This window comes from Manis pentadactyla, chromosome 8 (assembly GCF_030020395.1).
Source record: "Manis pentadactyla isolate mManPen7 chromosome 8, mManPen7.hap1, whole genome shotgun sequence".
Lineage (NCBI taxonomy): Eukaryota > Metazoa > Chordata > Mammalia > Pholidota > Manidae > Manis > Manis pentadactyla.
The window spans coordinates 111,607,180-111,633,460 of record NC_080026.1 but is presented as its reverse complement, the minus strand read 5'-3'; the positions used below and the strand labels follow the sequence as shown (position 1 = coordinate 111,633,460).

At 54.5% G+C, this 26,281-nt stretch overlaps 2 protein-coding genes across 9 annotated transcripts; one reads left to right on the top strand and one right to left on the bottom strand.

The window, feature by feature from the left end:
• Positions 1–8,054, bottom strand: SFXN3 (sideroflexin 3). 8 transcript variants are annotated; one of them, XM_057506226.1, is made up of 12 exons: positions 6,939–7,078; positions 5,629–5,792; positions 4,794–4,968; positions 4,341–4,435; positions 3,911–3,986; positions 3,664–3,749; positions 3,277–3,404; positions 3,040–3,089; positions 2,151–2,200; positions 1,635–1,682; positions 1,269–1,371; positions 1–276 (listed from the first exon to the last, which is right to left on the bottom strand). In XM_057506226.1, exons 2-11 carry the CDS (start codon positions 5,787–5,789, stop codon positions 1,275–1,277), a joined length of 966 nt encoding a protein of 321 aa, XP_057362209.1. In that variant the 5' UTR covers positions 5,790–5,792; positions 6,939–7,078; the 3' UTR covers positions 1–276; positions 1,269–1,274. The 8 variants fall into 8 exon arrangements, with proteins under 8 accessions (XP_057362209.1, XP_057362208.1, XP_057362207.1 ...); XM_057506225.1 differs by lacking the exon at positions 6,939–7,078 and adding an exon at positions 7,902–8,054 and having other exon boundaries at positions 1–1,371; XM_057506224.1 differs by having other exon boundaries at positions 1–1,371.
• Positions 7,151–26,177, top strand: PDZD7 (PDZ domain containing 7). The gene is given in 19 exon segments (XM_036898721.2): positions 7,151–7,665; positions 8,261–8,351; positions 9,056–9,444; positions 13,223–13,363; positions 13,690–13,864; positions 14,408–14,584; positions 14,829–14,976; positions 16,189–16,249; positions 16,614–17,021; positions 17,506–17,700; positions 19,266–19,316; positions 19,892–20,067; positions 22,890–22,981; positions 23,108–23,199; positions 23,360–23,431; positions 23,923–24,486; positions 24,786–24,886; positions 25,287–25,516; positions 25,518–26,177. Coding segments are annotated over 17 exon segments (3,087 nt in total). The 5' UTR covers positions 7,151–7,665; positions 8,261–8,351; positions 9,056–9,221; the 3' UTR covers positions 25,699–26,177.
• The last annotated feature ends 104 nt before the right edge of the window (positions 26,178–26,281 follow it).

The following is a 26,281-nucleotide window of genomic DNA, read 5'->3' as shown; positions in this document are numbered from 1 at the left end:
CAGGTTTTCAGTTTATTGAGTAACACTGGCATCATAACTTTCATCACTGGTGAGGGATGGTTGAGGGGAACAGGAAAGTGCTCTTAGATTATTCCATTGAGGCCTTCATCCACCACACCCACTGCTTCAGCCAGTTGTCCTTGGAATTGGAGCCAAGGTCCAACTCTGCATTCTGTGAGTTCACCACTATACATTCCATTGGTCCTCCCCATTGGAACAGCTGTTGTTGCCTGGGCCCTTCTTCCTCTTGAGGGTGGAGTCAGGGTAAAAGCAGGTCTAAACCTCAAGAAAGAGGAGCTAACTAAGGTCAAGGTTCTGCTGAATGTCTACCAAAGGTCAATGGAACACAAAATTCCATCTTATGATTGTACACTCAGGGCCTAGTTGTCCTTGAGGGTGTCCTAGTTGCACCCACTCACATACCTGTGGAGTTTAAGCACCTTCTCATAGCTGTGGGTGGGAGCTTTAAAGGGGAATGCTTGCTCTGCCTTCATGGCTTTTTGGTTGGGGGAGGGGGTTGGGATTGCTATGATGTCACAGCAGACCAAGAACTCCTAGGATTGTGCCTAAAGATGCTCACATCGCATTGTGGGGGAGATGGAAAGATGGCAAGAATGGTACAGGATACTGACACTCCTTTGTTCTGACAGAGAAGAGGAGAGGAAGTGGTCTATTCCAGGGGATGCACAACTTCCCTGCCTCCCTTATCCTGATATGTCTTCCTCTGCCAGCCCAGTTCCTGGGTCAGCTTTGGGAGTCAGGAAGCATAAATCTGAAGGATGCAGCCCAGTTTGACCTGCTAGTGTCCTCAGTCTCTGTTCTGAGATCCTGGGGCTCCTTCTGAGTCCATATGGGGCAAGGTACTGTCAGAAATGACTTGGCCAGTGGAACTGTTTAGGCAAAGAAGTCCTGTAGCCTGGCCAGCTGACAGGTGGTAGGAGGCCAAGAGGGGAAGCCAGATATTAGGACATGCCACAACAGCATGTCTGCTCTGAGCTTTCAGGACAGCACATACATACACATTCACATCAGGTATGTATATACGTGGACACACACAGGAGAAGGGATTATGTGATCCTGCTCTTTGAAACCAGGGAGGAGAGAAAAAGCTTATGGGGGCACCTCTCCCAACCTAGTGGATTGCTGGTCTCAATGGTCGCACCCTCACTGAGCCCTCTCCCCAATACCAGGCCGGGCAAGTGGCAGGGATGGCAAGGATCTATTAAAGCAGCAGCCTGAGGAGGTGAAGGAGGGGGCCAGGAACTGACCCGCTCTCAGAGGCCCTTGTTGTAGTAGACCACTTCAGTGCTGGGGCTTTGCTCATGGATCTGAGCTCGCAGCTCTGGCTCCAGCCTACTCACATGTATGGAGCTGCAACAGAACAGCACAGGTGGGCTGAGTGCCCCCTGAACCTAACCCCAGGCAAAGAGATCACCACCTCTCCTCCTCCCAGGCTGGAGAATCTTCTCCAACTGCCAAAAGGCCCAGGTCACTGTCATTCCTCCACCCTAGAATAAATTGAGTGCCTGCCAGGCCTCCTCCTGGAACACACTGAAGGACCCTGAGGTCAGCTGGTGCCAGAGACATGGGGACCTGCCCAGAGCCCCCCAGCCAAGTCTGAGGGCAGCACTTACCTTCTCTGGGGGAACAGGGCACAGCACAGGGGGGTGGCAAATACCAGGCTGGGGAAGGAGAGTGTTGGAAAGTTTTGTGAAGCTTTGACCTAAGTGATCCCTCCCTGCACCCCACCCCACCTCTGAGACAGCCCCTAGGGGTGGAGACTGATTCAAGTCAACACTGACATTGGGTTCTGGCTGAGCGAGAGCCTCTAGTACCGTGACCTGGAGCTCTGCAGCCAGTGAGTGACAGCATCAGGAATTAAACGTGCGGGAAATTCCTAGATGGGATCAAATGTATATTTCCATGGTTTCCTCTTGGAGATAAAGACTGGAACCCCTTCAACTAGACTCATGACCTTCAAGGACAGCCATCACCTCCCAACACATAGTATGCTCTACAGGTGTCCAAGACCCCTACCAGCTAAATTTATGAATGAGTGTTATATATAAACATCTTAAAAGCAATCAATACCCACCCACACCATAGAAAGGGCACTCCCACACACCCTAGCTAACTCTCTGCACACTTACCAGAAGCCCACCAGTCCCACCTGCAGGGGTGCCCCCAGCCAGGGGCGGTGCTGTGGGGAGAAAGAGGCAATGGAGTGGCATGTGTCCCTATCCCCTACCCCACCCCTTCTTGCCTTCCACCACTCTATCCCATCAGCCCTGACTTTGAAACTCTGATTCATGGCTTTTCTTTCTCTCAAGCCCACAGCAGGCTTGGGACCTCCAGATCATCATCCTCCACACTCCAGCCACGCCTGTTTCCTGCCATCTTCCTTAGCCCTCATATCCCCCACCAGCCATTCTCCCCTCTCATAATTGGTTCCCACATTTCCTCCAGGAGTTGCTTTCTTCAGGAAGCCTCCTCTAGCCCTTTACTCACTTTCTCCCTCCCAGTGGCATGAATCTAACCCCTTTCCTGCTCTGCATTCCTTCTTGATTCACTACAGCCACAAGGACCACCATCCTGTTCTTTTGGTGGACCTAGCTGGTGCTTACTATTTGTGAATAAATGATTCAATGAATGAGCCAGAGGTCATATTCCTGTGCCTTGCTTCTCCTGTTTGTGTGCATGAGCCTGTGTGTGTTAGTAGGTGACATCATGAGCATATCAAATGTGACTGTGGTAGTCCATCCCTGTGTGTGTCAGAGGCCTCTGGTGTGACACTTGTTCCCTTCAGGACAAAAACTGTCTCCTTCCTCTCTTTTATTCTCCTCTCCTGCTCCTGCAGTGTTCCTTAACCGCAGTCCCATTCCTTCAGGCCAAATGAATAAAGGTGAATGGGGAACGCAGGAGTGGCGCAAATGGGGGCAAGTCTTAGGCTCAGGCCAGGCTGGAAAGCTGGTTGAGGACTGGTCACTCTTGCTTCCAGCCACCACCACTCCTGTGAGGGGAGAGATGAGGATGACCTACCTTCAGGAAGTCTTTCTTCTCTAGAGTGTCCATGATCAAGGGGGGGATGGCTGAGGGAAAGCAGGGCAGGGAGGGAGGGATTTAGTAGGGTGAAAATACTATAGGGAAGGGGATCCCCCTTCACAGCTCCTTGCACTCTCCCCAAAGCATTACAGCCCCCAGAGTCCTCCAAACACCTGGAGAACATCACCCCTTCCCTTAGAACCTCCCATGTCCCACCCAGTGCCACTGCCTCACCCATGGCAGGAATCGCCATGCAGATTCTTGATACCACCACCTGGAAGATTCCCTGCTTGGCTGCAGTCACCGAGTGGCCAAGCCTCTGACCCTCCTCATCAGTTACTGGGATGCCTACCTGCAGCTCCCTGAGAAGGAAGGGGGTGGGGATCAGATCACAGGTCCCAAATCCCACGTGCAGTGCCCTCAAGGGCATCTGTTCCCTGGGATCCCCTCAGATGTCCTAAATTCAAAGGCTGGTTCTCCCACCCCTGGATCCCAGGATCAGACTAAGACTGAGCCCAGCAGCTCATTGTGGGGAAAGTCCCCCTTCTGTGCTCATCTGCATGGCTGGATGGTGCCTGTGTGCACAGTGGGCACGTACCTGCTGGAGCTGGGGCCACTCACCTCTGCCTCATCAGGGGGATGTTGATGCAGTTGGCAGCTGCCACAGCTGCAAAGGGCACAAATCTGCCAACCAGGGTAGGCAGGTGCTGAGGGAGGAAAGATGCTATTCAGTGGCCCTTAGGGCTGTGGAGTGCTGAGGAGCTCTAGGGAGAGCTATGGGGAGCCTGGAGGTTGAGGTGGAGGAGTGATGGGAAGAAGGAACCAGATGAAGAGTGAACGGGGGGCAGTGGAATGGGGGAGCATTTACCTTGGTGAGGGATTTGAGTCCCAGGGCCGTGGCCACAGCCCCAGTGGTGGCACTCACATAAGCTGTTCCCAGCTGCCTGTGGGTAGAAGAGCCAGGACACAAGGGAAGAGGTGAACAGTCCAGAATGTGACCCCTTCTCTCAGGGACATGCCAAATCCTCAGTTTATGAGGCATGGGAAGAGAACTTCATTGCAGAAAAACACCTCCCTTGCTCCAGTGTAGAGTTGGAAGCCCCAACCCTCGCCTTGAAGAGGAGTGGGTCCTCCCAAGCATACAGTAGAGGACCTCATGCCCTCAGGCCCGGAAAGTGGGAAAGTGAGCAGGCTGAGAGGAGGGTGCTGAGCCACCAGCTGCACAGGCTCTCTGGGAACAGGGTGACAGGAGCCAGCAGTGGTGGCTGGGAGAAGAGTCCCTGGGGATGAGCTCTTACTCTATGGTGATGGGCGCGTCACCACTGCGGTTGGAGTAGTTAACGACAGCATTGAAGGACTGGTTCACCCACTGCCAGAACACCACAGTTGGTGTCTTCCTGAGGGAACAAAGACATTCATTTTCTGCTCCCTCTACTGTGTCCCTCATCCTTGAGCCCCAATAACGAAACTCCAAAAGTTATTTCCAAACCCTCAGGAGGGACCCAGTTGATGGCACTAAAACCTGCTTTGGTGACCCCTGCTTGACCCTCTCCACTTAATGCAAACAAAACCACTGTCTTTGGGGTGGGAGGAAACCTGGGGCTGAGTTCTGAGGAAAAGAAGGGATTCTAACACATGCCCTCGCCCACCCACTATTTTCTGCCCAAAATGGCCCAGAGAGGAAGAACCTAGTCATCAGGCCACACTCTAGCTTGCACAGAACTCTCAGGGAGGGACTCACAGGACAGGACCTGCCTGTAGAAGGTGAGCATGCAGCCGGTGATGGTCATGTTCATGGGCACCTGGGCTGACATGCGGCCAATCAGGACCACCTTCTCCCCTGTGTCCGGATGGAAGGCAGAATCATACACATACTTGGCCCTCCACAGCTGGTCTTCAGTGAGCCCTGGCATCATCACACCAGCCCTGCAAATGTTGGCATGGAGCAGAGAGGCAATTCTAGGGGGCAAATCTGCCCTCCCAAGCCCTTCCCATCCAGCTCAGGTGAAGTCTGGGCAGAGGACCAGGCATTGACCCCCAATCTCAGAATAGAGGAGCTCCTTGTCTCTGGGAGAGAATCAAGTCTTCCCAGAAGGGGGTGGTCTTATGTCTATTTTCCTTCTAGCCACACAGAGGGGTGCCCTCCTGTTCCTGCACAAATGCTTGGTCATGGGTAATGGTGGTTTCCAATGAGTCAAAAGTGGCTGGGGGCATTGCAAGAGTTTTTTCTCCTGGAGATGAGGGTTATGCACTCCAACCTCCTTTGGACTCAACTTTGAACCCTTCCATCCTCACAGAGGGTGGCCCAGCAATGGGACAGGTCCATATCAAGGATTTCTGAAGCATAGAGCAGTCCCCCACTGATAAATATGCCACCTCCTCAACCCAAACATCCTAAAATCCTTTGAATTTAAGCTCTGTACTATAGTAGTAGCCTGTGATTCCAGCAGATAGGGTTAGGGGATGAGGGGGTTGAGAAATGGGACAGGGTCTTTCTCAAGCTTGGGAATACAAGTGCAAAAAGTACTTTGTTAATGGCAGGGAATAGGACCCTGGGGTACAGGGTCAGATGGGGTAGAGGTTCACCTGTAGTTCTGCACGATGTTCCGGGAAGCTTCCAGCTGTGTCCCAGACAGCAGCAGATTGCGGGGGTCAGTAACAGTGAAGAAGTGCCGGGCTCTGCCTAGGAAAGTGCTTTGGTCCCAGCGAGGTTCCTGGATGTTGATATCTATGGGCAACTCACCCATTTTCTGCAGGGCATGGATGAGTCAGAGGACTCCAGGAAAAGGGTACAAGTGCTTCACCTGGGGGAGCCTTGGGGGGCCCTGCCCTGGTCCCTGGGCCTAGTGCCAATCCCTTCTAGAGCTAAAAGTGACTCCAGATGGAAAGCAAGGGTGGGGGTAAGAGCTGTTTTCTATGAAATGTCCTGGAGGAGGCAGTGGGGGAGAGCCGATCCAAGAATACAGATCTTGTGCTCTGGTCTGGTGCAGATTTTCATGGTTGAGGATTTACATAGCACATGAGCAGCAGCTAATCTCATGCAGCTACTCTTGACCTCTCTACGCACAAAAATACATGTTATATGCATTACACACCCACACACCCCAACTGCCTTAAGATCTAGATACAAACCCCTAAGGCTGTTTGGGAAGGTGGCATAAGCAATATTAGAGGACAGCAAGGGATCACTGGGCACCCTAGGGCTTATCTATTCTAGATCTCAAACAGGGAACTTGTGATGCCAACCAGCTGTGTGTGCTCGTGGGCATGCACAAGTCCCCTCTCCAGCCCCAACATCCTCAGCCCACATGGAATGGCCCAATGTTCTTCTTGTTCCCCAGCTGGGCAGGGCTAGCACAGACACCCATCCACCTCTCCCAGAACCACCCGCCTCCAGAAAGGAGCAGGATTCAGTAAGTGCCCCTTCCACACAGCACAGAGCAAAACCTGAAGGAGCCATCTGGCTGTGCTGAGTAAAATCCTACAACATGACTAATCCTCTCCAACCACACTTCCTCCCTCAAGAGCAGACACACCCTCCCCTCTCTTACAGACTCACACTGATATACCCACACACAAAGACACCATACCCGGCCCTACACATACGTACAAATGGTGGACACACCCAGCATACACTAGCCCACAACGACCGTTATGCATGCACACACAGAACCCCATACACATCAGTTGCAGATCCTTGAATGTGTGACCTCACAGGGCCCCACCCTCACATTCCTCCCCCAACCAACTTCCCCTCCTGCCCCATGGACCTCCTTAGAGCCAAAGATATTGAACCGGATAGGACAGAGAGCACACTTCAAGGCAGGCTTCCCTCCCCGACTCCCAACCCCTTTCTTCCCTGACCCCCAAAACCCTCCGGGACAGCGAGTACTCACTCCTTCCCGGGCTCCTGGCCTCTTTAGATCTCAGACCCGCCTTCCTTCCCGCGCATCGGCCCCGCCTTCCCATCCATCTAGTGTAACGTCACGCGTGGCGGTGACCAGCAGGAGGGGCGGGGGCTCCCCCTGGACGTCCTCCTGGCGTGCCAAGGGATTGGCAGAGCCTGGGGGCGGTGGGTGTCGTTTGGGACGACACCCTCATCCCTGGCCCTGGGGCCCAGAGCCAATCGGGACTCGAGAATCAGTTCTGGCCCTGTCCACAGCCAGAGGAGGAGGGCGGAGCCGCGGGCACAGCACTCTGCTGGCAGACCCTGGCTGGACTCCGGAGGCACCCGGCCTCTGCTGCAAGGGGTGTAGGTGTCCAGGGCAAAGGCGGGCAGCGTGGAGGGGCCATCCTCTGTTGATGCGCCCGGAGAGACTCGGATTACCGCGTGGCTTGTTTACTAGATGGGGACCTTGGCTGTGGTCTCTGCCTACTTGGTCCTCTGGGCTCCTCCCCAGTTCCCACAAGCTCCTCTCGCAGCACCTTGACATTCGCACCCCTTCGCAGTCCCGTCCCGCTCATGCCTGTGCCCATTCTATGTCCCCAGCCCTTTCCTCCTCCCCAGTTCCCTCCTTACACTCCTCTGTAACCCAGTTACCTTAGTCCCCAGTCCCTACCCCTGCACAGCAGATCTTCGCTCCAGTCGCTGCCCTGGGATGTGAAGGGACAGAAGGCTTCAAGGTACCTGCCTGTATTAAGCTAGTGTATCAGAAAGATTCTTCCTCCCCCTAATATCCAGGGACCAGCTGCCCCACCCCGTGTCCTTTCCAAAGCTGGGTGGCCAGGGAGACACTTTTTAACCATAGGAGGAGGATGCGTGTGAGGAAGGCAACACTCAGCCACACACACACACACTCACAACTCACCCAGTCACCCTACAGAGCAGCCTGCCACACACCTAGGTGCTGCCCACTCACCTGCCTACCGCAGGCACATGCCAGACTTTGCCCAGGTTACGCTCTCTCCCTGAGGCTTCAGGGGTGACCGAGGATGGGTGGCACTTCCATGACCCCTAGTTGGCTCGGCCTGGAGAAGAAGCAGCTCCGAGCTCCTCTACACTGAACCCTGCGGGAGTGGGGCGACGCGTGACCCAAGTCCTAGGCTCGCGGCGTGGGGTGCGGCATCAGAACTCGGACTGGGGCGGGTAGAACCCAGCTGCCCACCCCAGGTGACAAACGGCTGTCTAGGGCGTCTGAGAGAGGAGGAGGAGGGAATGACCGGCGGCCCTCCCAGCCAACGGGAGCCCGGGATTCTCAGGCCAGCCCTATTCCCGCAGCTTCGGCGGAGCGGAGGCGGGGTTCCCCAGCAGCAGCATAGGCTCTCGCCGGCGGGCGGGCTCGCTTGGCGGCTGCCCCAAGAGAGAGCAGGTGAGGGGGCCCGAGCCCGAGAAGTGGGGGCCAGGAAGACCGATCCAAGGGGTGGGGTGCTGCGTTCTGGGTCCCAGAACTGCTCCCGGGGACGTGGCCCCGGGTTTTGTGAGAGATGTGGGGCTCTCCCCAGCAGGTCTTCCCCCAAGCCTGGGAGAGGTTCGTGCAACCTCTGTAGGTGGGAGGAGAGGAGGAATGGAGGGGACAGCTGCCCTGGGCCCGAGGATCCCTAGGGGCCAAGGAATTTCTGGGGCCCTTGGCTGCAGCTGTCCAGGTCCTGAAGCACTACCCCGGCGGCTTGAGCCCCGGGAGTTGGTCCCCTACCCACTGAACACAGGAGAGGTGGTGCAGTGAACTATCCTGGCCCTTGTTTCTCTCACACGGCTTGAAGCCCTAGGGCCTGCACTAAACCCACCTCCACTGTCAGCCTCTACTGAGGACTAGGGACCTAAGTAGGTGACTTCTCTGAGAGCAGGAATGAGGGGTGAAGTGAATGAGGTTCCCACCCACCTTGTTGTATAAATGGCTCCCAAAGTCCACGATGGTGACTGGACTGGGCAGTTCTCTGGCCAAGGGTGGGAGAGGTGAGGGGCCTAAGGCATGGGGTGGGGGCAGGATGCTCAAGTCAGTGGGAAGGGTGGAAGTTCTGTGGGGAAGCAAAGGCAGCATTCACCACCACCCCAATCCCTGCTCTCCCTGCGCAGGCCTGGAGCGCCCACTCCTGAGAAGCAGTGGAGGTGAGGGGCGCCCTGTTTCTGAGATCCCAGTCTTGTATGGAAGGCTGCTGGAGCCAGGAGCATGTGGGGCTCTTGTCTTGAGGGCTAGCAGGTTCCTTCTGGGCCTGTAGGACACTGCCCCAGTGTAGCTACCATGGCGCACGGTTTCACAGTGGGCTCCCACCCACCGGGCTTTGGAGACCTAAGCTCCGGCTCTCTGAGCTCCCTCTCTTCCCGAGGCCACCTGGGCAGCGACTCAGGCTCCGCAACGCGACACCTGCTGAGGAAGCAGCAGCGGCTGCTGAGTGGGCCCCCCCGCGGAATCCGAGCCTCCTCACCCATGGGCCGTGTCATCCTCATCAACTCCCCCATCGAAGGTGGGGGCAGGGGCCAGCCACCGGACTGGGAGCTGAGGGTGGGGATAGGGGACAGCTGGCAGTAAGTAGGAGGAATCAGAGCCAATATGGGTGGGCATCTTTGGCGTGGGACGGGGTTGCTGGGGGGAGCTCTGGAAACCCATACATTTCCTTATCTATCATTTTCTCACCTTCAGACCAATTCTTTAGAGTTTCAGGATTGTAGAGAGGTCAGAGTTAGGGGATAGGAGCATGGAGGCAGAGAAAGGTGTGTCTGGTATGCTGGCCCCAAATGAGAAAGGCACCATACTGAATTGCCCCTTCCCTCTGGACTCTGCCTTTCTCCAAACCCACTTGTGTATGCCTTTGTTAGATGGGGCTGGCAGGAGGAGGAGGACATCCTTGTCAACCAGCCCATCGTGTGACCAGCTCTGTGCGGGGCTGTGAGGAGTCAGTGCCCAGATGGGCAGGAATTACAGGTTTCAGGTACAAAAGGAAGGAAATGGAGATAGAGCTACAAATGTTCTGAAGAGGGGGAGTAGAGGGGGTTGAGGGTCAGGGAGGGAGCCCCCAGGCTGGGGCCTGAAGGAGGGGGCTGCCTGATCGATCTTATGTGTTTGCTTAATGCAGTTTCATTGTACACCTATCCTATACCAGCCCTGGTCAAGTCCTGCAGGGGAGTTTTCAGAAATGTACAAGGTAGCAGCGCGTAAAGACAGAGCAATGAGAACAGCTGGCAGTGGGGTGGAGTACAGAGACAACGGTTGGAAGTGGAAAGCATGGAGCACAGTGGAGAGGTGCAGGGAGGCACGTAGGAGGCAGTCTGGTTGCAGTGACAGATGTGAGGCAACAAAGAGCCAGTGAGCAAGGCAGGATCTTGAATGCCAGCAGGGGAGGAAGTCCCCTGGGTCTGGGTTTTCTATGGGCAGGACCAGATAAATATCTTCAGCTTCCCTCTTCTCTTTCAGTCAGCAGAGCTCCCCTGGCTAATCCCAGGCTGGACTTTTCAGACCCTGCTCCTCCTCCCATCTGACCCAGCTGGGCATATCTATTGCCCTGCCAGGGCTGCTGAGGCAGGACTGGAGAATGTTGCTCAGGGAGCAGGCTTTCCTGCACCAATGGCCCAACACACTCACCCCCTCATCCACCACTCTTGGCCTCACCCTCAGGTGAGCAGGTGGACACTGCTGAGGGTCCCTACTGTCATTCTGGTCATGCAGCACAAGTCCCTAGAGTTGCTAGAAGACATGGACGGGGAGAGGGGAGCACTGTCCTTGTAAGACCTGTTGTTTTAAAAGAACTGTGCTGTACCTCCCCTCATATATCCACATACACATTCTGCCAGACTATGATGCAAGGGCTACATACATTGTCCCTCTAAAGTTCTTTTTCTGGAAGTCCCATGATTCTCTTCCTCTGCCTCATCCTAGTGCCCCAGTGCAGCCAGGAGAACAGCAGTCCCCAGCAATGGAAGGACTGGGGCATTGCTCTGATCAGCTGGCCCCTAGCCTGTCTGAGCTGGCAACCACTGAGCTCAGAATCCTCCCATCTGTCTGAGCACAAACATCTGCACTCATCTGCAGCCTGGACCCCCTCCCTTATGTTGTTGTTTAGACCATTCCAAAGGCCTAAAATAACAGGTAGGGGAGGCACAGTGGGAAGGGGAACACTGCTACCCACATCACCCCCATGCGTTCCCATCAGGTCCTCAAACTCAACTGGTCCCAGAGAAAATGCATTATCTTTAATCCAAATTCTTTCTTCCTCACTCTCCTAGCTCATTTGTTATTCACACATTCATCTATTTATTTTTATTTATTTAAAAAAATACTTAACAAATACCAAGCATTATGCAACATATTGGAGACACATTGATCGAAAAGAATTACAAAGTCCCTACCATGATTGTGTTACAGTCTAGTGTAAGGAGACAGATAATAAAAATACACAAATAAGCAAATAGTGAGAAAGTGTGGTAAGAATCTTGAAAGCACTAATCTGGATGATATGATACAATAGTGGTTCTCAAATTTAATAATACATCAAAATTGCCTTGAGGGCTTGTTAAAAGAGATCGCTGGGCCCTATGCCCTGAACTTCTGATTCAGTGGATCTATGGTAAAGCCCAACAATTCACATTTTTAGTAAGCTCCCATTTTAGTGCTGCTGGCTGGGGTGCACCCTTTGAGAACATCTCTAACAGGGACTATTTGGGAGTGGAGGAAGGGACTTCTTTAAGTTGGGTAGTCCAGGAAGGCTTCTCCTAGAAAGTGGCATCTGAGCCAAGAGGGACTGAAGAACAAGAGCTGGCTTTACGCAGAGAATTACAGGCAGAGGGAACAATGAAAGGATTGGCCCAGGAGAGGAGCAGGAAGGAGGTCAGTGTGGCCAAAAATCAGTGAGGCTGTGGAGGGCAGCCAGAGGTGAGGGTAGAGAGGGGGCAGAGGAAAGCCCATGGAGGCTTTATTGGGCATGGGGGTGTATGGAGTGCCTTCTAGAAGCAAGAGCAGTTGTTGAGGTGTTCAATCAGGGAAAAGTCATAATCTAATAAAAGCTGACCCTGGCCACTGTGTAGACAATGAATTAAAGGGAGCAAGAGCAGAAATGGGGAGATCGTGAAGAGGTTGCAGAGTTTCTGGAGGGAGAAGTCTGTGGCCTGGGCTAAGGCCATGGAGGTAGATAGAGAAGTTCCCTGGTTACTGTAACCTGAGTTCTCTTAGATCAAATAGAAGTGAACGTGTGTGTGTGTGTGCGTGCGCACATGTGTGTATGATTTCTTCCTCTCAAACACTTCTAGACTAAGCCTTGCCCAAGAAGAAATCTCACCTCCTCACCTGGAACCCAACTTACCCCTCCAGTCCTCTCACTTTTCTCTAACCAAAGGCCTCCTCAAGGACTCACCTCTGAGCCTTTGCCCACTCCATCCCCTCATCAGTGTGCTCCCTGCCCTCCACTCATCCAGACCATACCCCTCTTTACCCTCCAAGGAGCCTTCCCTGGCAGCTCCAGCCTCTGGGGACCCTCTCTTCGGACTTTGCCCAGCACTGATGGAGAGGCCCTCCCTGGGCTCTGGGCACAAACTCCTAGAGCTCTTACCTCCAGAATCTCAGAGTCTAAGATAGGAGCCTCAGGGACTCTTCCACAATTTCCCAGATAGGGATTTACCAAATGTAAGCTTGTATGCCTCCAAAGATGGGGAACTTGCTCTCTCTCCTGGAAAGCTTATTCCATTGTCTGACAACTTAAGGTTTTAGGGAGTTTTCTCTTACCAAATCTGCTTCCATCTAACTCTACCATGTGGCCTTGGTTATGCCCTCTGGGTAATACAAAGAAAAAATCTAATTTCTTTCACAGAATAGCTCTTCAGCTACTTGAAGATAGAGTTAACATACTCATTTCTGCTACAAGCTGAAGAGCCCAGACTTCCTCAACTATGCCCATACATTGGAAGCTTGAACCTCTTTTCTATTCATCTGACCTTCAGAATGGCAAGATTTTTAGGAATTTGCCTATTGCAGGCCTGTGGGAAGCTTCATAAACATTAGTAAGCATGAAAACACACACCTAGATAATAAAGGAGTCTTCTAGCATGGAGTCCTGACCTGCAGGTTCCTACACTCACCCATAGTCTCAAAGTGTCCCAAAAGGAACTCAGAAATTAGCTGCCCCACCCTCGTTTAGAGCCCCATGTGTCTGTGCTCTGCAACCCAGTCTTTGCAGGCCCCAAACTGGGGAACCTAGGGACCCTCTGTGCCCAAAATGGGCATGGGAGTCATGCCTGTGTCCCCCCCCTTCCCAGCCAACAGTGATGAGAGCGACATCATCCATGCAGTCCGGGTGGAGAAGAGTCCAGCAGGGAGGCTGGGTTTCAGTGTGCGGGGCGGCTCTGAGCATGGGCTGGGCATCTTCGTCAGCAAGGTGGAGGAGGGGAGCAGTGCAGGTGAGTGGGCCCCCAGGGCTGAAGTCGTGGCTTAACATGTAACGTTCACTTCAGGGGGTACAGGAGTGCTCTTGTCAGGGATGGGAGGAAAGGATCCTCAATTTTGGAGGGCCTGATCCAGTGAGGAGATGGGTCCCTCCAGGGTGCATTGGGTTAAAGGACAGGTCCCTAGTCAAATAGGGAATGCTCAGATCCTAACTGGGGACCCCCAATCTCATGGAAGAAGTTCTACCAGAGGGAGCCTTGTCTGATGGCGGAGGCTCATCCTCATCCTGGGAACCTTCTCCCAAGAGACCCACTCCAGCCACTGCCTTCCCTTTGTGCAGAGCAGGCTGGTCTGTGCGTAGGGGACAAGATCACAGAGGTGAATGGGCTGAGCCTGGAGAGCACAACCATGGGCAGTGCCGTGAAGGTGCTGACGGGCAGCAGCCGCCTACACATGATGGTGAGGCGCATGGGCCGTGTGCCAGGCATCAAATTCTCCAAAGAGAAGACCACATGGTGAGAGTGCCTGGCCCCAGCCTTGGCCTTACCCCACCCCACTCACCCAGCACACCTCTCAAAGCCCATGGGAGGAGAGGCTGAGGGCACAGGGCTCTGTATGGGGCCTGGCTAGTTTGGCTTCTGTCTGCCCACTCCCTGGTGCTGCTAACACAGGTATCTCAAGGCCTGACTGTGAAATGAGACGAGGCCAGTCTCCCTGCCTCCCCTGCTTCCTCCCAACAGCTCTGCTATCCCAGGCACCAGTGGCCCTGCCCACCACACTGCTTTTGTAAGCCTGGGGAGAGTAAGAGCACTTCTCCCTCAGTGACCTTGTGAACACTCGAAATGGAGCCTGGCACATCGGAGCTGCTCAAAAAAAGAGAGGAGATTAGGATGGTTTTCCCAGATTTGATGAAATCTATGTCCCACTGAAGGTCTCCAGCCTGGGGAGTGCCCCAAAGACAACCCCTCCTTCCCAAGCAGTTGTCAGGCTGCTGGGAGAAGAGGGATGGGTGGTGGTGGGTGGGGGCCCAGGCTGAAGGCTCCTCTCTGTTGTCCCAGGGTGGATGTGGTCAATCGGCGGCTGGTAGTGGAGAAGTGCAGTTCGACACCATCCCACAGCAGCTCAGAGGATGGTGTGCGGCGCATAGTCCACCTGTACACAACCTCTGATGACTTCTGTTTGGGCTTCAACATCCGTGGGGGCAAGGAGTTTGGCCTGGGCATCTATGTGTCCAAGTGAGGGCAGCAGGGAAGGAAACGGGCTGGGGCCTGGGAATGGTCAGCAAGTGAGGTCCCACAGACTCCTGGCCCAAGCAAGGGCCTGGCTCTGGGGAGGGTCTGCAGACAGGTGCAGAGGTCTCCAGGAGGAGGGTCAAGGAGTTTGACAGAGGTATCCCTGTATCCAAGTGAAGAGAATCTGGAATGGGGTGAGAGAGGGCAGGCCAGGCAGCCTATCAGACTGTTTTCTGTCTGACCCCAGAGTGGACCATGGTGGGCTGGCTGAGGAGAACGGCATCAAGGTGGGAGACCAGGTCCTGGCGGCCAATGGTGTCAGGTTCGATGACATCAGCCACAGCCAGGCCGTGGAGGTGCTGAAGGGCCAAACGCACATCATGTTGACCATCAAGGTAGGCAGGACTGTGGGAGTCAGGTAGAGGCCAGACTACAGGAAGGACTTCCCAGATCTCTCTAATACTTAATTGGGCCCCTCACTCTGCAGTTTATGACTTTTCCAAAGCCACTGGAGGATTTGTGCAGGCATGTTCTCAACCCTATTTCACAGGAGAAGAAACTGAGGCTCAGAGAGGCAAAGTAACTCAGGAGCCAGTCAACTACTCAGCTGGTCAGTAGCAGGGCCTGGTTCCAGTCCTGCTCCACAGACACCTCCAGCAGTGCCCCTTCATATGAGTGGTGGCAGTCTAGTGTTGAAGGGGGAAAATGTCCAGAATGGTTGGGTAGTGGCTGGGGCTTTGGGCAGGCCCCAGGTGCTGGGCATGCTCAGGGCACAGGGCAAGGAGGGTTAGGCTGAAGCCAGAGATTGGCTTTCAGGGGAGGCACCTGGATTCATTATTCATGTGGCTCTCACACTTGCCTGAGGATCATGTCCTGCTCACTGTGGCTGCTGAGGGAGTGATGTCTCACTGTCCCCTAGTGCCCAGTCCTGGCCTCTGTGCCAGTCCCTTCCCTTCTCCAGGCTTTCACCCGTCTCACCAGTCAGTGCCTCCTTTGCCATTCCTTGCTACCACCGCCATGGCTTCCCACCTCTCCTGTATGCCATCTCTCCCTTCCTTCCTCTCAGATTATCCTGAACACTCCTCCTCTCTCCCACTCTGTCTCTCATTCATTCATTCAATATATTTAAGTACCTACCACATGGCAGCCACTATGCCAGGCACTGGAGCTACAATAGTGAACAAAACAGGTCTCTGCTACCGGGGGGAGACCGACAAAAAAACCCAGATACATGCAGATTGTGACAAATGCTGTAAGGAAATTAACAGAGAGATGGGATGGGGTAATTTGGGAAGGCTCTTTTTAGCCAAGGGGGCTCAGGGCAGGCCTGTTTGAGGAAGTGACAGCTTAAGAGGGGGAAGGAGCCAGCCATAAGATGAACTAAAAGCTGAGGATCCAGGCAGAAGGAACAGAAAGTGCAAAGGCCCTGAGGTATAGAGGAACTTGACATGTTCAGAAATTAAGTGGCCCGTTTGGCTAGAGCATGATGAACTGGGAGGAGAGCAGTCAGGTTGAAAAGTTTACTCCTGTCCCATAACTCCCTGATTCTTACCCTCCTTTCTCACCCACTCCCCCATGCCCTGCTATGCCCACCACGCCCTCCCCAGGAAACTGGTCGGTACCCTGCCTACAAAGAGATGGTTTCTGAGTACTGTTGGCTGGACCGACGTAAGTGGCTCAGGTCCCCAAGGTTGGAGGGAAAGGGCTGAGGGCTGAGGGTGGGGCCGGAGTCTCTGAAGAATAAATGGGCAGGAAGACCAAAATCTCCTCTTTTACATTGCCCAGAGCCATTTACGGGCTCCCCTCTGAGAGGTTCAGTTCTAGGCTCTCCTAGGAGTCCCAGAGGGTGGGCAGAGGAGAAGTGAGTTGCCTAAAGTCTCTCAACAAGTCTGTGGCAGGACTGCTGAGCAGCTGGCTCCCCAGGCACTGTGTTTCCAGTGGTGGCTGCTGCCTGATATGCCCCCACCCCCAGCCCAGGGGATGGCCTGTCATGCTGGTCAGGGGCCCTGAAGCCTTCCCCACTACCCTGCAGTGAGCAACGGGATGCTGCAGCAGCTGATGCCGGCCTCTGAGAGCAGCTCCAGTACCTCCTCCTGCACCTCCAGTGCCCCATACAGCTCTGCTGAGGGCTCAGGATCCCTGCCCTCAGATCATGTGGATGTCTGCCTGGGGCCTGAGGAGCCCAGCTGTAGGGGCCCAGACTGGGGGTGGGCAGACACAGCCATGCAGACAGAGCCTGACGTGGGGGGCCGCGTGGAGACCTGGTGCAGTGTGAGGCCCACCGTCATCCTCAGGGACACAGCCATCCGCTCTGATGAACCCCCATCTGCCCGCCGCCTTGACTCTGCACTCTCTGAGTCCCCCAAGACTGCTCTGCTGCTGGCCCTCAGCCGACCCCGGCCCCCCATCACACGCTCTCAGAGCCACCTGACCTTGTGGGGTACGTGAGTATGGGTGGCTGCTGCTCTCTCCAAAGCCCTCAGTCTAAAACCTGCCTCACACCCTGTCCTGGGTTCCAAACCTTCCTTTGCCCCAGGTCTTGATTCAGCCCCCAAGTCTCCCAAGCCCCAGCCCCAGAATACACTCAGACCCTGCTCTGGGCCCCATTTTACATTAGTTCTGGGTCCCCAAACCCACGCTCAGTCCCTGCCCCAATTCTTGTCAGAGCTGGGCCCCAAGCCAGTCCTAACCCAGCCACTCCAGCCCTCACGGAGATGCCTCACATAGCTGTGGCTGTGGGGTGGGCGATGGGTGGAAAGTTAGAGGAGGAACCCACCCCCATCCTCATCTCCACCTCCCCACAAATCTTCAGATCCTGTCCGCCCCCCACTCTCCCTCCCTCCTGCCCTTCTCCATACCCCTGCCCCTTGGCCTTCCCTTCTGCCCACCCCTCCAGCCCCCTGGGTACTCCCTCATATCTGCAGAGGAGAAGAAGCAACGGAAGAAGAAGTTGGGGATCCCTGGGGAAAAGGGGGCCCTGCAGCGATCCAAGACACTGATGAACCTCTTCTTCAAGGGAGGGCGGCAGGGGTGGCTGGCAGGGGATGGGCAGAGAGAGGCCCGGACACTGGACAGTGGGAGCCCGGCCAAGCCCCGCCCTCGCCTGGACTTGGAGAAAGGTAAGTTCTGGATAGATGCCACAGGGATGACAGAGGGGAAGTCTGCTTTGGCATCCAGCGGCTCTGAGCTTAAACCCCACATTAGCTTTTACTAGCTCTCAGTCACACTCTAAGCCTGTGAGCTCTCAGTTTCCTCAGGAGTAAAAGGGGAGAAAATATGTATTTCTTTAAGAATCATGAGGAATAAGTGAATTGGTATAGGTAAACCACTTAGTACATTGTCTGGCACACAAAAGGTGCTTAGAAAATGTAGCGGTTATTGTTATACTGCCTCATCTCCCCATTTTACAGAAGGAAACTATAGAGTCACAGCAGAGAAGGTTGGGGATGAGTTTGGGTCAGATCCCTGTGTTTTTGGTGCTAAGTGAGGTGGACTCTCCTTTCCTAGAGTATTTGGCTTCACCTTCCCTGGCCAGAGCTCCACAAGCCCTACCCAGTTCTAGAACCATCCTTGAGCAAGGTCATTTTCAGATCAGGGCCCAGGTGGAAAGGCCTAGACAGGCTTTACTCATGTCAGGGGCTTCCTAAGGACCTTCCCAGGAGGCCTTTCATCTCTCGGGTGAGGTTCAAAGACCAGACCAAGCACTGAGTCTCTTGGGATGAGTTAAGACTTGTGGGGTTGCATGTGACAGAAACTCAACTCAAACTCTCTTTAAAAAGCTCTTCTAGACTCAGCTACTGATTCACGCTGTGTCTAAAGGTTTGAACAGTGTCATCAGAGACTTGCCCCCTTCATCTTTTGTTTTTGCTTTTCCCTGGGTTGGCTTCATTATCATGCAGGTTTTGACCACTTCAAGGTTAGATGGCCACTGTCGCTTAGCAACCCAGGGGAAAGACAGCTTCTTAAATAGTTCCAGCTGAAGTCCCAGGCTCTCATTGGCCCAGCTGGGATCACATGACCAACAAAGCCCTGCGTGCCTGTAGAAAGAACTTTCATAGGCCAGCCAGGTTCACATGCAACCACTGAGAATGGGCGACTGCAGGTGAAATCAGGGTCTGTTTCCAGAAAGGAGAGTGGATTTGGGGTAGGCAGAAACAGCCAGAGGATGGGGATCTGGCCCCTGCCCCTCCTGGGGGGCTAAGGTAACAGCCTCGTAGGGGACAATTCCTTCAAATTAGGCCAGGCCAGCCATCCTCCCTCAACCTCTCTTTCCACAGCCCCCCCCAGGCCCTGCTCTCTCTCCTGGTTCTCCTCCCACCTTTCTGGCCGTTCCTCTCTCTTCTTCAACAGCTCCTCTTTTTCCTCTCTGTCCCCTGAAGGTAGGTGCTCCCTTGTCTTTGGGATTCTTCCATCTATACATGTGCTTCCAATTGGATGGAGTCTCCATTGGCAGAGCTCAGACCGAACCATCTCTTGATCTAAAACCTCCACTGACTCCCCATTGCCTATGAAGGAAGTCCCTAGCTTCAGCATGGTCTTCAAAACCTTCTTGGCCTGGCCTGTTGCCTCCCTGTCTCACCTCCTTCCAGTCTGAACTCTCCATTCCAGCCAGTCCTGAGCCTCCTAATCCCCATTTTCAGATTGGAGCCCAGGGCTTGCAGCTGAGCCTCTTTCTTTTTTGTAGCAGGGGGAGTGGGGCCCGTGCAGAAGTTTGTCACCTGGAGACTGAGACGCGGTAATTCATGCATCCCTTCACCAAGGCCTGGTTTACAGTACAGGTGCAGATAGGGTGCATGTTGGGGCTCAACTCAGTTGGGGTCAAGCAGGGGTGTCAGGCAGATAGGGAGGTGCATACTGGGGGCAGCTAGAAAAATTGAACTAAGCTAACTGGGAAGTATAAGGCTGCAGACAGAAATTAGGGTGCATTTTTGAGGACTGGGGTGCTTGAATTGGGACTCCCAAAGACAGATCTGGGGGAGGTGAGGGAGCCTATGCTAGAAAACGAATGGGTTAGTATGAGAGTGCATGTTCAAGGGGCTTAGGAGGATCCCCATTAAGCGAGGACAACAGTAAGGAACAGACTGGTATCGGGGTCTGTGTTGGGGACTGCAATGGCACTCACTCCATTGGTGGGCAGATCACTATGGGAGACCATGGTGGGGAGTGTCTAGGCTAGGCTGGGATTCTGTGGGAAGCACCTGGGCCTCTCAGTGAGTCTCTTCTGGGGTGTGACTCCCATTTAGAGAAGTCCCTACTCCTCCCCTGATGGCCCCTGGCTCCTTCATCATACATTTTCACTCCTGCCTGCAGACCAGGAGAGGGGCCGGGCCCTGCTCTCTGCTAAGTTTGGGAGTCCCTCCAGCCAACTGCCCAATGCAGATGAGAGGGTGCAGGCCTGGGAGAGCCGACGGCCCCTTATCCAGGACCTGGCCCAGAGGCTGCTGACTGATGATGAGGTCCTGGCTGTCACCCGCCACTGCTCTCGGGTGAGCCCCCAGCTGGCCCTGGCCCCAGCACATGGTCACTCAGCCACCTAGCCCCTCATTCTTTCAGGCCATTGTCTGCTGACCAGTATCCAGGCTCAGTGCTGTGAGGCCAGTGGTCAGGAAAAGCAGAGGTCACCCCTGTCATACATGCAAATGTGGAAATAACCCAAGAGGCACAGCTTAGATGGTATGGTCTGGGAGGGCCTCCTTGAGGAGGTAATATTTAAACTGAGGAGAGAAAGAGCTGGACAGGTAGTGAGTAGGGGGACATGAGTCCCTGCAGTCACCTGCCTCCTTTCTCCTCTAAACCCCAGCCTTTCCCCTCCATGCCAACAGGCCAGCCTCATGCCAGGCCCCCTCCCATTACCCAAGTTGTCCTCCCTTGATACCTACACTTTTGTTCTCTGTTCTCTGCCACTTCCAACAAACCAGAGGGCCCAGGGAAGGGTACAGGTTAGAAGTGAGAAAGTCTTTGTGGCTTGAATGTTGGGGAAGCTGGGGGAGGCACAGGTCATCCCTGCCAGGAGGATTGGAAGGTCCTGTCCTATCCCTCTGTCCCAGGTTCTCTGTGATGGGTTGTCTGTGATGTATCTGTGCCAGGGTGCATGTGAGCCTGAGTACCTGGGCAAGCTGGAGAGTTTCAGGAAATCATTTGTGGTTCCCCCTGTCCCATCACCTTGGTCAGGGTGGAGCTGTGTTGTCTGTCTGTGATGCATACATTTGTGTGCCTGTGGGGCACCTGGGTTTATGTTGACTATCTATGTGAGTGTGCATGTGTCTGGGTAAGTCACTTGTGTTTCACCTGGAGACTGAGACGTGGTGATTTATGCATCCCTTTTCCAAGAAGTGAAGATGGGAGTGCATTTTGGGGGACAGCTAAGGGCCTTTGGTCTAAACTCAGTGTCACCTGCAGCACTGAGAGCTGAGTGGTGCTGTTGTGAGCCTGCAACTCTGGGCCTCTGACACTAGGTGGCGCTTTGTGCCTGTTCTTTGGTGGACTCCTTCTCCGTCATCCTGCGGCTCCTCCTACCCTGCCCAAGCCAGGACCGCCTCTCACTGAGCCGGCAGAGCTCTACCAGCCTCACGAACCTGACCCAAGCCCCACCCACACCAGGAGAACAGACCCTTTGGGATGGAACCCTGGTGGGAATGATTAGTAAAGCTCCTCTAGTGACTCGGATGTGTGCCCCCACCTCATATTAATGCCTAGCCTCCCCACCCCCTCTCTCTGTGGCCACCAGATTAGCTATTATAAACCACCTCTCTGATCACTTCAATCCCCCAACTCCCCTGTGGCCTCTTATCTTTGGCAGAATAGAGTTCAAGTTCCTTATCCTCACATGCAAGACACTCCCTGACTTGACTCTCTAGCCCACTAACATTGGCTTTTCTACAGTCACCACCTCACCATCTTCCCCTGGTCACCACACAGGTTTACACAGGTTACGCATCAGATAACTCTAGGGGCACTACCCCCCATTGTAGTCGCAATGTGGAAACCCTTCATGTACTCCACAGTCAAGTTAAACTTCTATCTACCCATCATTCCACATCACCCTTAGAGCACTTTCCTCCAAACTTTCATGCTGTTCCCTGCATTTATCTTCAGAGTCAGTGTTAATACCACCCCTTCCATGAAGCCTACTGTGGTCCTGCCTCCTTCCTCCGAGACTCCCTCTGGCTCTTTGCCAGTGGTTTGTAGTCACTGGGGCACATGGCTCATTCTGCCCCTTGTTCCCACTAGATTGAGTTCCTGAGGATCTGGAACAAGGTCTTCATCGTTGTGCCCCCACTGCCCAGCACAGGGCCTGATACTTAGTGGTTGCTGAATGCAGGTTTGTGGACTTGAAGTGTGTGCACATATGTGACTGGTTCTGTGTAATTATGTGTATCTCCCTCCAGACAAAAAGGTTGATATGTGTATGTGTGAGTCCTTGGAACTTTGTGTTGTTTAGGGCCACACAGTTTATACTTAATTTCCAGATATTTTTTAATGCCTCACTCTGATCACCAGGGCATGCTGTATCTCTATGTCTACATCTGTATGGGATGATCTGTGCGGCCCTGAGTCAGTGCGTGTCTCCCTCTTGCCACCAGGGGGCTGTCCAAGCAGGCTTGGCTCCCAGTGTTCAATTTGCCAGTTTGCGTTGGTGGGGTGTGGCTGGTGGCATCCGGGCAGTACCAGGCAGAAGGACCTCCACCACCCGCAACCGCCCCCGAGTACAGACTAGAGAGGCTTTCTGCAAGGCCACCCCTTCCCCAGGGTCCCCATTCCAGCCCTGAACAAAGCCTAATTTGTAGGTCTGTGTGCAGACACACGCTGGGCCAGCTAGGTCCACAGCCTAGTGTTTAGCTCAAATTCCTTCCTTCTGCCTGGAACGTGGGGGTAGGGAGGAGAGTCCACTCCCTGCACATCCTTTTCCGGTACCAGACAGGCTAGAGCCAGACTTCTCAGGTTCCAACCCCTCTTCACACTTCCTTATCTGTGTGACCCTGGGCGAAGTCCTTCTCTCTGAGCCTCAGTTTCCTCATCTGCAAAACAGGAATAATTAATGTTATCTCTCAATGTGTTGCTAAATGACGACCATGTGTAAAAGGCTTAGAGAAGGGCCTGTCCCAAAGCTGCTATTGTAGTTGCCATTACAAGTCTTTTACTATTATTGCAGGCTTCCACATAGTCACCAAGATAAGACCATTCTGTGGACCACCTGGGGGTGGGGAGGACCTATTCTAAGCATGTCCCCTACATGCCCAGACATTCTCCCCCTTGCCTAGCCCTGGAAGCCCCGCTGCTCTCTGACCTGTGGTGCCTCTCTCTGCAGTATGTGCATGAGGGTGGCGTGGAGGACCTGGTGAGGCCTCTGCTGGCCATTCTCGACAGGCCTGCGAAGCTGCTGCTGCTGAGGGACATCAGGTGGGGAGGGCTTGGGGGTAGGAAGGGGGCCTCTGATACTTCCTCTGACCTCCTCAGGGCTGAAGCCCCTCCCAGGACCTCCGAAACTGAGTCCCTGCCCACCCCCCATCTCTTGCCCTCCCCCAGGAGTGTGGTTGCCCCCACAGACCTTGGCCGCTTCGACAGCATGGTGATGCCCGTGGAGCTGGAGGCTTTTGAGGTGCTCAGAAGCCGAGCAGGTCAGCAGCTGGGGGGCTGCTTGCAGATCTTAGCCCCACGTGGGGTGGGGGCGGGGGCTGGCAGTAAAGATGACAGAGATTGCCTGAGCGCCTTCAGCTGTGTCCAGCAGGGAGCCTGACTATAGGAGATCCCTGCCTCTGACCTCTTCTCTCCAACTAGTACGGCCTCCTGCCTTACGACCAGCCCGGCAGGACACACCACCCAAGCGCCACCTCATCACCCCTGTGCCTGGTCAGTCAAAGTCCCAGAGTCTGGGGAGGGGGCACAGCCCTGGGAGATTGGGGAAAGGAGAATGGGCCTTCCATCCCTGCCTCCACAGGGGCTGTCATGGCTTGCAGAGGTATGTGCGGTTCCCTGAAGGAAATCCCTCATCCACCAGAGCCATTTTTATCATGTCTGCTCACCACCTGTACTGTTCTTTACTTAATAATTGGTTTTAAACCCACTTAACTTTTTAAATCTAGTTTCATTCTATGCAATAATCTCCAAGTAATTACCAGTTTGCTATGCAAGTCATGTTTTTTCTTAGACCCGTTACAATAAAACTGTAACTATTACAATAGAAAGTATTAAAATACTATTACTGCAGACCCCCAGCAATGTCCCTTGCTGCTTAGGGCCTGGGTCTCATAGGCCCTATGCCAGAAAGGCTCTGCCTGGGGTCTGGCAAGCGCTCTGGGCTGGGAAGGAAAGGGTAGCCTGACCTTGGCTCTCTTCCCCAGACAGCCGTGGAGGCTTCTACCTGCTGCCTGTGAATGGTTTCTCAGAGGAAGAAGATGATGGGGAGCTGAGGGAGCCACTGGAGGCCCTCCAGGTCTCCCTGGGTGCCTCTGCCCCCTGCCACCCTCATAAAGGGATCCTGCCTCTCCAAGATGTGCCAGTAGATGCCTTCCCCCGACGCCGAAGCACCTGCACACCCCCTCCCGTTGCTCCCCGGCCCCTGAGGCCTAACTGGCTGCTGACAGAACCCCTGACCCCGGAGGACCCTCTGCAAAGTCAGAGCCAGGGCTGGGCCCAGAGCCGCAGTTGCAGCCGGGGACAAGGCAGGTCCCCCGGACGAAGGCGTTCCCCATCCCCAGCACCTATTGCCACCCCCAGCACAGCCAATGGGTGCTACCACAGGCCTCGGAAGAGCAGGCCCCCCCCGCCACAACCTCTAGAGGGGCAAGACGCTAAGTGGGGGGGCAGTCAAGGGCCCTTTGAGAATGGAACTGAGGAGATAGCTGCAAAAGCCCCTAGTGGGGAGCTGAAGACAGTCACGCTGTCCAAGATGAAGCAGTCCTTGGGTGAGTCCGGGTACGAGAGACCTGACAGGGCGCTTCTGGGTTTGGGTGAGGTCGGTGGGCTTCGTTTCGGGGTGTGATGGGATCCTGGGCTTAGGAAAAGAATCTGGATATTGAGGTATAGTTGGGAGGGTCTAGATTCGGGAAGTTGGGATCTAGGGCATCGGGAGTCAGTTGAAGACTGAGTCGTGACAGAATCTGGAGGTTGGGGAGAAGCTGGGGGCCCTGGATTTGGGGGCAGGGCCCAGGAGCTCTGGTTAGGGGGGGTGGCTGCACTCTCACCACTGTTGCTTTCTCATCAGGCATCAGCATTTCAGGGGGCATTGAGTCCAAGGTGCAGCCTATGGTGAAGATAGAAAAGATCTTCCCTGGGGGGGCTGCCTTCCTCTGTGGGGCCCTTCAGGTGGGTGAAGAGCACTGAGACTCACTCACTAGGCCCAGGGCTGAATTCTAGCATGGGGAGCGGCTGGCTCATCTTCCAGCCACACGTTTAGACCAGGCCATGGGAGGCAGCTTGGGAGCAGGGGGTCAGGCTGGTAGGATGAGCAGGCCTCCGGGAAAAATCTGTCCCCTCATGCCAGCCTGGGACTGAGTGTGGCCCATCCTGTTCCACCCCCGAGCCCCAAGGGACAAAGGGCTATTGTCTGTTTTACCCTGCCCCCAAGGGCTCCAAGCACAAAAGTCCCATTGTTCATCCCTCCACCCAAATGGGGAGGAGTGTCCTCACTGGTGGAGGTGAGAAGTTGTGTGGTCGGGTGGGGGTGACCTGAGGGAGGGTTGTGATCCTCCCACCTCCATCCCAGGCTGGCTTGGAGCTTGTGGCTGTGGATGGAGAGAGCCTGGAGCGGGTGACTCACCAGCGAGCAGTAGACACCATCCGCAGGGCTTATCGAAACAAGGCTCGGGAGCCCATGGAGCTTGTGGTCAGAGTCCCGGGGCCTGGCCTGTTACTCTTATCATCTGACTCATCATCCCCCAGTGATCCGAGCCTTCTTACTTACCATTCCCCAGCCTGCTGACCCCCTGATGGTACTCGTTTTTTCTCATTAGCTCCCTGAACCAATCATTAATGTCCTTCCCACCAATACCCAGCCCCCTCCCACTGATACCAGGACCCAGCTGAGCCCCCACCTGAGCCCAGTCCCCTCTCCAGCGCTCCAGACTCCTGACACTAGCCTCATACCCTCCCCACCTATCCCGTCATTCTCCCACTGACCCCTAGAATTCTCCTGCTGTCTCCTGGACCTTGCCTACTAACCTTCTCAGGACTCAGGAACCTCACCTTCCTGCTTGTCTAGCTGACTCCCAAAGGTCCACCTGGGGCCTCCCATCTCCCCACTTTCTTCTCTCCACAGTTGTCACTAAGACTGCCCTTTCCAGATAAACTTGGTATCAAGCACAAGGTGGTACTGGGCAGCCTGTGTCACCTGCTCACTGTCCCCAACCTCCCAAGTCAGGAATGGAGTCAAGAAACCCAAGGTCTACAGCCTGGGACTGGTGGGCACTTTCTCATGACACCCCTTTGATTCCCCCAAGCACTGAGGGACATGGACTCTCAGATAGGGCCTTCAAAGGGTCGTTGTGTCCATCCCTTAGCTCCAAGCAATGTTCTGTCCAAGGGACAGGAAGGCTTTTGTAATTTCTCAAACCCTGAGAGGCCATTTCATATTGTGATCCACTAGGACCTCAGAGTTTTTAGTGGATTTGTCCTTACCCCACCATCCTTTCTCTCCCTAAAATCTCTATGAAGGGTAGGGGGACAGCCAGCAAATAAAGAGAGTGTAGGCGTCAAACAAGT

Excerpts from the sequence above, each read along its gene's own strand:
- SFXN3 (XM_057506225.1), bottom strand. The coding sequence starts at position 5,789 with ATGGGTGAGTTGCCCATAGATATCAACATCCAGGAACCTCGCTGGGAC. Across the intron at positions 1,683-2,150 it reads GTGGGACTGGTGGGCTTCTG|CCTGGTATTTGCCACCCCCC; the intron begins GTAAGTGTGCAG and ends CTCCTTCCCCAG. Across the intron at positions 1,372-1,634 it reads GCCCTGTTCCCCCAGAGAAG|CTCCATACATGTGAGTAGGC; the intron begins GTAAGTGCTGCC and ends GTTCTGTTGCAG.